The 12,193-nt window shown below is 40.4% G+C and overlaps 1 protein-coding gene across 2 annotated transcripts in view; it reads left to right on the top strand.

The window, feature by feature from the left end:
* nup210 (nucleoporin 210) overlaps positions 1 to 10,424 on the top strand; it is a 34,785-nt gene extending 24,361 nt beyond the window's left edge. The window contains exons 32-40 of one of the 2 annotated variants that reach the window (XM_034086955.1): positions 1,869 to 2,089; positions 2,837 to 2,973; positions 3,701 to 3,815; positions 4,861 to 5,007; positions 6,233 to 6,483; positions 6,980 to 7,184; positions 7,898 to 8,017; positions 8,562 to 8,636; positions 9,243 to 10,424. In XM_034086955.1, the coding sequence (XP_033942846.1) occupies positions 1,869 to 2,089; positions 2,837 to 2,973; positions 3,701 to 3,815; positions 4,861 to 5,007; positions 6,233 to 6,483; positions 6,980 to 7,184; positions 7,898 to 8,017; positions 8,562 to 8,636; positions 9,243 to 9,346 (1,375 nt within the window). In that variant the 3' untranslated portion in view covers positions 9,347 to 10,424. Of the gene's footprint in view, positions 1 to 1,868; positions 2,090 to 2,836; positions 2,974 to 3,700; positions 3,816 to 4,860; positions 5,008 to 6,232; positions 6,484 to 6,979; positions 7,185 to 7,894; positions 8,018 to 8,561; positions 8,637 to 9,242 lie in introns of both variants that reach the window. The other variant, XM_034086954.1, reaches the window with a different exon arrangement.
* Positions 10,425 to 12,193: the final 1,769 nt, after the last annotated feature.

The following is a 12,193-nucleotide window of genomic DNA, read 5'->3' as shown; positions in this document are numbered from 1 at the left end:
CACTTGGCTGCCACTGAGGGACTTCCGGGTCATTTCAATTGGTTAGGAAGGTTCCTAAGCTAAATGGACTATTGGAACGCAACCCTCGCTTCAAAAAAATTGCAGTACCCATAAGTCCGTAGGCTACACATGCTGCAGTTTTTGTGTGGCTGTGATCTGTTCATCTGTCATACAGTCAACAACTTTGTTGTTATTAGCATCTGTTTAGCTAGCTATGCTAACGAATATAAGAAGCTTTTTCTCCAACCAGTGAGGTAAAGGCACATCTTTATATGATCATTATAGTTATACAAAATAAGAGAATAAAGTAAACAGGTATAACATACTATATGACAGTAAAAAAAAGTTGTTAAACAAGAATACAGTTTGAAAGGGGAGTGATTTGTAACATATCCATAAAGAAATAGTAAATCTGCTTACAGCTCTGTTTCATCTGGGTGTTGAGATGTTTCCATAGATCTCTTCATGTTGCTCTCAAAGTGCACCAGATTGATGCTTTTAACTTCCATATTTAAAAAAAAATCTTCCCGGGGGAGCAAGCCCCCGGACCCCCCTAGAGGAGGTTAGGTCCCCCCCACTTAAATCATGTCCATGGATAGGAAACTAAATACATTTGCGCACATCTTGTATCCATATATTTCTGTTTGGTGGTCATGCCACAACCGTGCACGTGAATGCATGCGCGAGTCATGGCAAGATATCTGGATTAAGAAGTTGCTTTTTCTTTGCACAGCATGAAAGAAAGGGCAAATCAATGTGCTGTGATTTTTAAGCAGAGGTCAATAATGTGTACGGCCCTCGAAGGATGTTGAAAAAATTGAAATGGCCCTTGAGAGGAAAAAGGTTCCCCACCCCTGTTTTAAATCTTAAAGCTATGTTTTACTCTGGTATTTTTTGTAAATTGTGTATGTGTTTGTGAAGCGCTTTGAGTTACATTTGTGAATGAAAAGTGCTATATAAATGAAGTTTGATTTTATTTATGATATTAATCCATGCAATATATATCCCTAACAATATGTTCTATATTTAGCCAGTATTTAATACTGTTGTTTCAGACTGTGTGTATTAATATCTGTAGAGTACTAGCAGAGGTCATGGCAGGCTACGCTAGGAGTTCACAGAATTCATTTCCCGGGCTGTTCCTTCCCAACCTCATTTAAGATGGAGTTGTTTCCACCCGAGTGAGTGAAGCAAATGAATGGGAGGAGTGTTTGGCAGGAAGACACATTACTGCCCTCCTGATGAGGGGCTCCCTCACGCTATAAATTGATTCTATTACCTTGTTCTCCAGATGCTGACAGACAATATTAGGGGGGGAAAGTATAACATATGTGAGGTAAAATGGCCGGTAGCCTAAGGACTAAAAGGTCTGCTCTGTGATTAGATCCCCGGGGAGCCAATTGGATTTTTACTGGTATCTGAGGTTATCTGAGATTCTTTGGAGATGGAGGCAAAAAGCAAGACGTGGGGAAGGTTTTTTTAAATAAAAGCACTTAGAACTATCGCAAAATATAAACCAAGCAAGCTAAGTCATGTATTTATTGATTTTTCTTTCAGTAGCCAAATGTCAAATAGTATTGGCCTAATTTGAATTATTTTAATAAGGTTTATTGTAATGACCATTGGGTGGGAGACTAATTAGGGTAATTAGTCAAATAATTAAAGGGCATGAATCGATCGTTGAAGGGGACCAATGACAGGCCATCAGGTGTTGCAGTGAGATGGGAGAAATTAGATTAGATGAGGTCTTCCTGGACATACAAAAAAAATCCCATCATCTAATAAAGAACTTCTGTTTTTGAGTTGTATTAAAGGATACATTAATAAGTTGATGTATATTAATCCAACTCCTCTGTTCCGCCCTGCAGAGATGACCTGGTGCAGGTGGGGGTCGGGCCCGCTAACAACACTCTGACAGTGAGGACCATCAACGTGGGCCTCACTCTTCTTGCAGTGTGGGACAGTGAGAACGTGGGTGTGGCGGACTACGTTCCACTTCCTGTGGAGCACGCCATCCACCCAGAAGAGGCCCACAGGCTGGTGGTGGGGGACGTGGTCTGCTTCACCGCCCAGATCTCCAGCCCTGAAGGTGAGACTGCTACATGTCCTTTATGCAGCAAATGTTTAAAGGGGACCTATTATGCAAAATCCACTTGTTCATGTCTTTTCTACATCAACATGTGTCCCCTCTGCGTAAAGAGATTCTGAGAGTTTCAGGAAAAAAGATTCTTTCTATTTTTGTCCTGATCCATTTATATAAAAACCTGTCTGAAAATGAGCTGATCAGATTTTGGCGACTTTATGATGTCATAACGATTTATTGTCTTGTGTAACCATTAGCCAATAACCAACCAAGGTAACCCCCCCCACCTTATCACCTGAATCTCCTCTAGAGCACCATTGTGTTCTTTTTAACCAAATATCTCTCAGAGGGGCGTGGGGAGTGGCTCCTTATTTTCATCTAAAGTAACAGACAGAGAATCAGCACTTTTGGAACAGGGCTGAAACGGAGGGGATTATGGGTAATGCTACAATGATCTGTTTGGTATTTCAGCCAAACAATTCAGAGACATGTTTTGTATATATTATGAGACCTATAATATATTGATGAAAAACAGTATAATAGGGGACCTTTTTTAAAGGATCATAAAATAACAGTTTTCAACCAAAATAACAAAGATCAAACATTGGGAAATGTAATATTGAGTTCTGGCACTCTAAAGACGTCAGCCTACTTAATTGAATTATCCATCTTTATGTAGTTGACTTGTATTTTGTTTCATATCTGAGATAAATGGATTTGGAAATGGAACACACTGTCTTCCCTTCTCTGCAGGTGGTCACGGTACATGGAGCTCCTCGGCCAATGGCGTTCTTCAGGTGGATCCTAAAAGTGGTGCAGCAGTAGCCAGAGACTCTGGGACTGTCACTGTGTACTACGAGATACCTGGTGTTTTGAAAACCTACAGAGAGGTAGGTTATCTATTGGCAGTAAGGAGCCGCAGTGCTTCACTGACTGACTGTTTCCCTTTTGTAGTCACGACTGTGATGAATGGGCTACAAGCAATCATTTCTAATTATGCAAACAGCACACCTCTCTGGTTCCTCTATTGCTACTCTCGACATCTCTATTCTACAAATATTTTTCATCGGCTCCATTCACTCCTGTATCTATTCAGCAATACATCATGGAGACAATGAAAGTACAACAGATGTGCAGTATATCCCTCATCACCTTTTAGTACCACATTGTTTCTGTCTAATGTCTGTGCATGACATTATCGCTGTGGAGATTCTCAAACATGGTGGAGAGAGATAAGGATTAATTGTCTCTCTCGGAGTGTCAACATAATCCATCCAGTCTGATCGTGATCTGAATGTCAGCTGCTGTTTTGTATGAATATTTCCTATTGGCAGAAGAGAATTGGTGCAAGGTAATTGATCTCAAACCAAAAAGGCGTCACAAGCCAAATGTACTAAGTGAAGATGTCTTTTATCAGTGTGAGAGGAGACGTTGACAGAAGCAGCAGTAATGTTATATTGAACACTCAGATGTGTTATAATTAGTTTTGTTTCACTGTCTGGTGTGATTGATGTAAACAATTTGTTTTGGATGGAAATTGCAATGTGGTTATTCGAGGCACTCGCCTGAATCGTCTTAGGATTTAATGGCTGTTTTCTTTCTCTGTATTTTCTGTAGATAGTAGTAGAAGCATCCACCAAGACAGCTGCTGTGGCGCAGGCTACACCTGTCAGGGTCGGCAAGGAAACGAAGATCCTGCTCACAACCAGAGGGAGAGGAAACAACCTCATTGGTACTGAACTCACTCACTGAAAAATGTGTTAAAAGAACCTTTTTGGGAAATACAATAAATTAGCCTTGTGACTATTGATGAGAAGATTGATACCACTTAAAGGTGGGGTAGGTCATTTTGGAGAAACCAGTTTGAGTGCGCTAGAATTTGAAATACACAACCGGGAAAATCTGCCACTTCCTTACAGAGCCCCGCCTCCAACACACACGAACGTGCACATGACCATTTAGGGCACGAGATAAGTCTGTGCACAGATGGAAGGCTGACAGACAGGTCGGCCATCCAGTTACTTTAGCCGGGCCGGCTAAAATGATTGATTGTGCTTTTTACAATACCACGGCTTCCACAGATGACATTTGTATGCATTTATTTTATTAAGCATTTAATATATTCATTGCTATCGGGATGTTAAGAGCATTCCATGGAATATAACAAAAAGTGTTTCTGAAATAAATTACATACCCTACCTTTAAGTTACTTGGTAAATATGAAGCTATAGACCGTTAGCTTACATTACCTTTTTACTGGCTTTTCTCCAACTCCTCTTAAACTTGCTCTATCTTTTTTGTTTAATACGTGGAGGAAAAAAAAGGCCAATTTGACAAATTGCTGTTTTAATGATGTAGACTATTTTGCAATAGTGAAATGTAATTTTCAAGGATCTGACGCATAACCCAACAAAAAACACAAATTGTAGTTTTCACAATTTTTGTACAGATTAAACAAACAAGATAGAAATGTTTAATGAGAGGGATACAGAGGGGTTGAAGGAGGGTTTGTTAGCTTTGGACAGAGACAGGCTAGTTGTTTCTGCTTATGGCTATAGCTTCATGTTTGACGGTCAATTGAGTGATGTCCATCTTTTTATTGAACTCTCGCACTGTCAAAAGTCCCTTTTCTCATTTGTAACTGCCTTGCTGAAAACATAACGCTTTGAAAAATAGATCAGAGTCCTTAATGTTGATATTAGAGTTTGATTTATTAACAACGTCTGTTATTAAGCACACAGGTTTTGTATCTAATGCCAGTGTTCTCCTCCATGCAGGCACCTGTTCCCCGGCCCAGGCAGAAGCTGTTTCTCTGCTGAAGCCAGAGACCTCTGTCAGCTGCCATCTCAGCTTCAGCAGTGATGTTATTGACTTCTCTGCTAATGATGTCTTCAAAACACACACCAGCTTCGACTCCAGCATTGGTAAGGCTTTTCTGACCACAAATCACATCCATGGTCAAAGCAGCAGAAAGCCTTTCATATTCATACAAAAACTGTGAGCCGTTACAAAGCCTTTGAGAAAATGTAATCATTTTATTCAGACACAGAACATGTGGGTGTCTTTGGAGGATCCAACCCTTTATCTTTAATTTTCTGTCTGCCCTTTTACATTTAGATCAATTTTTAAAGGTTTTTATTGAAAGCGACCTCCGAGCATCTCAACTGTCAATACCGAGATAGATTTGTTTGACATTCACCCTGCTTTTTTGTAAGTTAAACTTTTCAAAAAATGCGTTTATTCTAAATCTTACCTAGGCATACCTTTTTGAATGCGAACGCTATGCAAGATCTGCCAGGAAGACACTATTTACAGGGGCGTAATCAATATCTGCATTTCCCATGGAATGAGTTTAGCAGGGACTGTAATAAAAGGTGTCCAGGTGATGTATTGAACTGACAAGACTCCCTTTTGCTTGAAAGCACTGCTCTAATTGTGTTTGGGACTTCGCTGCAGTTGTTGGCTGATCTCTGAGGGGATGGGGTGTGTGTATACAAGGCTGTATTCACTCAGCTGGATCCCACTGAGGTCCTAATGGGAGCAAGTGATGTGAAATGACCCTCTGTGACAGTTTCAGACATTAGACCCGAGCGGGGATAAAAACTGCTTTTTTACATGTCTTGCCCCTTTTTGACACCACATTGACACTGTGACGTGCATAGTTTTTCCTCCTGTCCCAAATGCACACATTGGTAGTTAGAGGAGCTCGATACAGAATCCAAAGCATACCTATATGTGATTTAAGGGTTGCTTCCACACGGTTTTCAAAATGGGAACCAGAGGGGAGGGTGTTTTGTGACAATACGACAATTCCATGGGTTGGGACTGCATTTCAGCATTACCCACCAGGCAATTAGTGATTAGTCAGTCTCACACACACACACACACACACACACAGAAACACACATATATATACTACAGTACATTGAACATTACAGTCAATGCATTGTATGAGCACCTGGCCTGGATACCAAACGCAGTCCCAGAAGCTCTGATAACAACACAAACACGGGGAAGGTGACATTCTCTGCTCTCTTACTCCACTATTTATTTACAAAACAAAATGTGTGTGTGCTGCTATATTAATTTTCTGCTGTCTGTAGAACTTTTAAGCCTGAACCAGCTTTCACCTTTTTATTCTTGCCCCAGGCTCCTATACATGTTCCATAACCTTGCAGCCAATGACGGAACAGCAGAGCCGTGTGCTCAGCATGTCCATGACCGACCTGCTGGTGGGGGCCGGCCTGGAGGGCGGGGCCTCCTCTGGGGAGCGGGTCAGCGCCCGGCTGCCCATCGAGCCCGGCCTCTACGTCGACCAGACCGAACTGCTGCTCTCCAACCTGCACCCATCAGCGGAGCTCACCGTCTACGGCCCCACGGCTGCCCTGTCCAACATGGAGGTCAGTACCTGCTGTAAAATGTGCCATTGTTACTTTTGTATGTGTAGTACGACCCTTTTATTTCTTTATTTTTTAGAACTTTACATTTTTAGTTTCAGACAATAATACAGTGCAATATATCTTTCAGTCACACTCAAATGTTCAGTTGTTCCAGCTGTATCAATACAATCCTGAATAGGTTTCAAGTATAAAACAACCAGTAACAGAGTACCTCTCCAGGGCTAAAAAAAAAAGAAAAAATCTAATAAAGATAGCCTAACTTGAATAAACAAATAATAGTAAATAAACAAAAATAATAATGATGAAGAGAGAATACAAGTGACATACAAGAGTGTTAACAATTCTTACTGTATTAGTAGATGCATTACAGGGGCCCATCGCCTCATAAATGTATTTTTTTGTAGGTGTAATAAATGTTATTTGCTCCAGGTGGTGGATAGTATGACCCTTTTTAGAACAAAGTATGTATATAAGTAACACGTCTGCACACTTTTAGGTGGTGTCTTCCTCTCCCAACATTGCTGTCCAAGACATTGAAGTACATCAGGGCTTCCCCAGTTTCTCGAAGTACACCATCAGTGCCGTGGACCCTCAGGCAGCGGTCTCTGCCTCCATCTCCATAAGCAGCCCCTCCTGCGGCCCCACGATCGTCATCCCAGTCATTCTGATTCACGTGGCTGATCACAACGCTGCCAAGCTAGGTCTGATATCCTTTCAGTGCAAATGACAACACACTGTGCCTCAAGCCACAATCTCATGTTGCTTTAAATAGACTGCATGTGTAAGGTCACGGGAACGGAAGCATGGCTGTCAAAGTTTGAAAAGTTTGAAATGTCAATCCAAGTCATTTCAATTCAATCCATGTAGTCTCATCCAAAAATAATTGTTGATAAGCTAATGTTACATTAAGTTATTAGCATTTTACAACACCAGCAATACAGCCTTGCATCTATAGTTTTAATTTCTAACTCTACATCACAATACTTCTTAGGTTGTTAGTCGTCTTGTGTGTTCAGCATTGCTTTATATGTTGTCCTCATTTTACATAAGCAAAGATATTAACAGTAGCCTCATTCACCGAGGGCTGCAGGGCATACTCTTGGCATCTTAGGAAAGTCCCAGCTGGAGTACAAGTCACAGCCTGTTGCACTTATATTACACAGAGAAGAAGTTAACCTTAGAGCAGATGATTATAAAAACATTTAAATATTCCCCATGCACACTTGTTTGTTGTTAAGTAGTATTTCTATTATCTTTAAAACATAGGCACACAGCATATTTTCTCCTACGTATTCAGATTCCACTGTTTCAGGCATCATTATCCGCGATGATTTGTTAGTGCGTCACGTGTTCCCAGCGCTCTGGAGGAGGTTTTGACAGCCTGTCATCTCAATCCTCCGCTCTCTCACAGCAGCTGCTACTCCGGTTGTGAACTTCGAGGGGAGCCACTCTCTGCACAGCTTCATAAACTCCTACCAGATGATGTTCTTCACCCTGTTCGCTCTGCTGGCCGGTACCGCCATCATCATCATCGGTGGGTCGCCTCATCACTGTGGGAAATGCTATTCTTGTAAAACTGGGGTAGTTGGAGGCACAGTAATACTATTATATTGTTTGAATACCTGGCATATTTGATAATAAGGTATTTGCTTTAAAATTAACTGTTTTTTTATTTTCATCTTCATCGTTACTTGTTGAAATGGTTTATGTGACTTGAGTGAACAAAGCTGTTGAGATTTAACTTTAGTCAAGTATTATTGATGTATATATTTTGTAATTGTTGTTTACCTCTTATTATAAGAATGGCAATTTCTGCAATTACCTTTTTATATTTAGTGTAATTCCTTTTGTACACACCTGAAAATGAACGCCTCTAACAGTGCAAGCTCTATTGGATCGGGTTGAATTCAAACATGAAGTATTGTCCCAACACGACAAGTGTGTGTTCATTCGTGGTGGCCACAGTTTGAAGCACCTAAAGCTGTGAGGAAATGGTGTGATTCCCTATAGATGTACTGATACCGAGCTCTTCAAACACTGGCATGATGTGTTTTTAAAATGTGTTTTATTCCCTTTAGTCCTGCACACGCTGTTCAGCCCGAGGGAACCAGCTTATCACCATGCTTTCATCCAGAGGACACCACCTATCTCCGGTAGGACACTATCACTGTGACACTTCCCCACTACATCTATCAAGCATATAATGACTAACGCAAACATTCAAAGGGTTATACCTAAATGTATAACATCTCTCTTTGGGTTGAAGCTGCAATACAAACGTTTGTTTAACCTCCATACCGCCACTGCTGTAAAAACTGTACTCAGAAAAGGTAGAAGAGGTGTCGGACAGCATCCAGGACACTTTTCTGGCAGTCAAAATAGATTTTCTGATGAAACGCCACCTCTCCCGGTGTAAATCGAAGCTCATTTGGATGCAATACCTAGCCAAGAAAAGCATTGTATCAGTCCCCAAGTCTTCAATTTAATGTGAATGACTACCGGTGTTTGATATCACAATTTATAGCCTGTTATCTGGCTGCTGCCGCATTTTAGGGAGAGATCTAGACATGGTACCAATACAAATTAGGCTGTACATTTGTGATTTCCTTTAAACCAAGTGGCATTTCATTTTAAAATTCTGCCATATTTGAAGGACCTTGACTGCTGCTGTAGCAACTGATTTACTCCACTTATACATTTGTGTTGTATTCTGTAATTGATGCGTTATTTACTCCGTGCTATATTTGGCCTTCTTTCAGGTTTAGACTCTCCAGCAGTGAATTCCTTTAACCGCACGATACCGAGGATGGACCCAAACAGCAGCCCCAGGTCGCGTCTTTATTCTCCAGACTACAAGTCCTGATAAAGCTTTCTGTCTGGCCTCTTTTCTTTTAAAAGTAGAACACCACAGGCCATTAATACATTTTGAATGTGCCTCTGTCCCTCAGTAACAAATGCTGCGGGATGCGAGTGCAGAATCTCAGTTTCGTACAGATGCTTAAAAAGAAACTACATTTTCAGAATAGCAGTTCAGTTAAGAGCTGCAAAACTAAAACAGCGCTGTTTTTCTTTGTGTTGAAACAGATATATATGCGTGTCTTTTTTGTGGTTTGCGTCTGATATAGCTTTTGTTACGAAACCGTCCCATGTTCAACTGACATCTTTTCATGTGTGCTTTAAAAGACAACCACTAGATGTGCTTTAAATTAGGCTTTGTTTTTTCTCACTCCGTACTTGTCTGTGACTTATTTGACATGTGAAATGTACTCGCTCAGGAGGAACCTAATTCTTGTGTGACAGAAAGCGAACTTTAACTTGAAAACATTTGATTTTATGAGCAGGACGTTGTTTTGTTGTAGCTAATACATTTTTGTGAAAATGCCGTCCACTGAAACCGTCCTATTTTTAAAGGTGATGAACCCTTAAATGTGCATAATTCCTACTGGAAAATGTTATTTCTGTTCTGGGCATTTGACTTCATTATTCAACATTACTGAGGTTTTGAGCCATAATGCATGCCGCTCCTGTGTAATTTATTAATGTGAAACAGTTTAGCATCGTTCAGTTTTTATCCCGGTGTTGCTTTAGTGCAGAAGCAATCAAATGTGACCTGGTGTCGTGTCCTGTTCAGCTGGTTTTTGCACCACCACATTTCGGAGGAGTTTAATGTAGCACTGTCGAATTGACGAGTGTGAGTTTGTTTTAAATTAGATATTTTTGTATTCATTTTTGAAGTAAAGCAATCGTATTTATGTTGGCTAGTGACATTCAGTGTTACTGTAAGAGGAGTATGTGTGAGGATCAAATGGCTTCAGTTCTGTTTTTGTGTTGCCTTACAATCATATCTGAAAAGCTTTCAGCGCATAATACAGACAAGTGTGTTTGCTTGTGTGGAAACGCTCTTACCTTTTGCTAATTAAAGTTTGTACTTTTCACGTTCAGCATGGATCTGGTTATTATTCATCAAAGACATCTATACAACTATTTTGCATGAAACATTTACAAAATAAACAGACTAATGGAAACCATCTTTCCACAACAGAATAATAAATGATAAAGTCCTACAGACAGAATATTTTCTCTTCTGAATAACTACACATGTAGATGAAGTCTGAACTAAAAACTATAGCTCTTTCTCCACTAACAAAACCGATTCTGTCACCTATCGCTACAAATTAGATTTCTGCATCACCCGTTTCATTTATCTGGTCATTAAATTCTTCCTATCCTCTTCAATATTTCATCAAGACATATTTTTTTGGGATGTTTCTTCATTTTCCCCCCTAGTTTATTGCATATAACTGAAAAAGAAAAATGTCTTCTCAGCAAAGGTGGTTCAACAGGGTTATTTTTCAAACTTATTTGCTGCAGCAGAAGAAATACAATATGTAATGCAAGGAAAGCACTGCACTATATGTAAATATAAAGTTCCTCTTCATGGGAAACTGGTAATTCTGTATATTAACAATGGCTGAGATCCCTTTTATGCCAAAGCCTGTACTCTCCACAGTCTGATGTGATAAACACAGCGGATTAGGAGGCTGTCGGTCTCCGTCTCCCTGAGGATGTGTAAAGGTCTGTGACATCTGATCAAATATCTCCCATCTGTCTGTGACGCTGCTCTGGATGCTCCCAGTCACCTAGCTCATTGGTATGCCCTCTGCAGCCGCCTGCATGTCAGCAAATGCTCCACGATCTCCAGCAGGTAAGCACAATGTGCACCACAGAATTATTTGTGAAGCAGCAGGATTTATCGTCTGCAACCGTCTGAAACGTTCATATGGGTTTTGTTAACATTTTTGTTATTTATTCTAGGGTCGTAGTTATTCATGGGTGCACATTATTTTTGTATTATAGTGCAGATTGTTCCGTTTTAAGAATAATCAGTTTCCAATTTGTGAAAAGCAGAATATGAGCACCACATTTATCAGGGCCTGTGTTCAAATGCTTGTTTTCATCTTACCATAAGTCTAAAACCTATACATATTTGATTCATGATGATATATAGCAAACAAGAGCAGAACATCTTCACATTTAAGAATCTGAACCAGCGTATTTGGCAGTTTTGCTTGTTACAGATCTAGTTCATTAATTTGTAATACAGTATTATTACTCGAGGCTAAAAACTGTAAAACGTATGTTTACAGACACATAAAACCCACAAACTTGTTCTGCTGCACATGAAAATTATTCTGAGTGGGACACGCACAGCAGCTGCTTAGTCTTTGCATTATTTCCCACATGCTCTTTATTTCTCAGGGGGGGGGGGTTAGACAGACAGAGCATCGACTCATGCCTGAGAGGTGTTTATGAGGAAGCTGAGGACGGCCAGCTGTGTAGCTCAGGCTAACGCTACAGCTACGGTTAAGGGTATCTTAAGATGTTGGGTGGCTTAGGAGGAGACCACATGTTAACTGCTGTGTTGTATTGGGTAAGGAAACACATTAAGCTGATTGGCTATCTGCTTCAGCAGCTGCTCGCAGGAGACAGAAGAAGCACAGCAGCAGCCTCACATTCATTTTGAAAAATGTACTTTCTGCTTCAGTTCAAATGTGATGATGAAATTCAAAAGTGGAAATGAACATTTGTAAATGACTCCCATGAAATGATAGTGGCACGTGGGTTTTAAACGTGACCGTGTAGTATACCTATAGCTCATTAAGGCAGTCATCCGTGTTAAGCTAGAATGACACTCAATGTATTCTCTCCA

The sequence above is a fragment of the Pseudochaenichthys georgianus genome, chromosome 7 (genome assembly GCF_902827115.2).
Source record: "Pseudochaenichthys georgianus chromosome 7, fPseGeo1.2, whole genome shotgun sequence".
NCBI classification, from domain to species: Eukaryota; Metazoa; Chordata; class Actinopteri; order Perciformes; family Channichthyidae; genus Pseudochaenichthys; species Pseudochaenichthys georgianus.
This window is presented reverse-complemented; position numbering and strand designations above follow the sequence as displayed.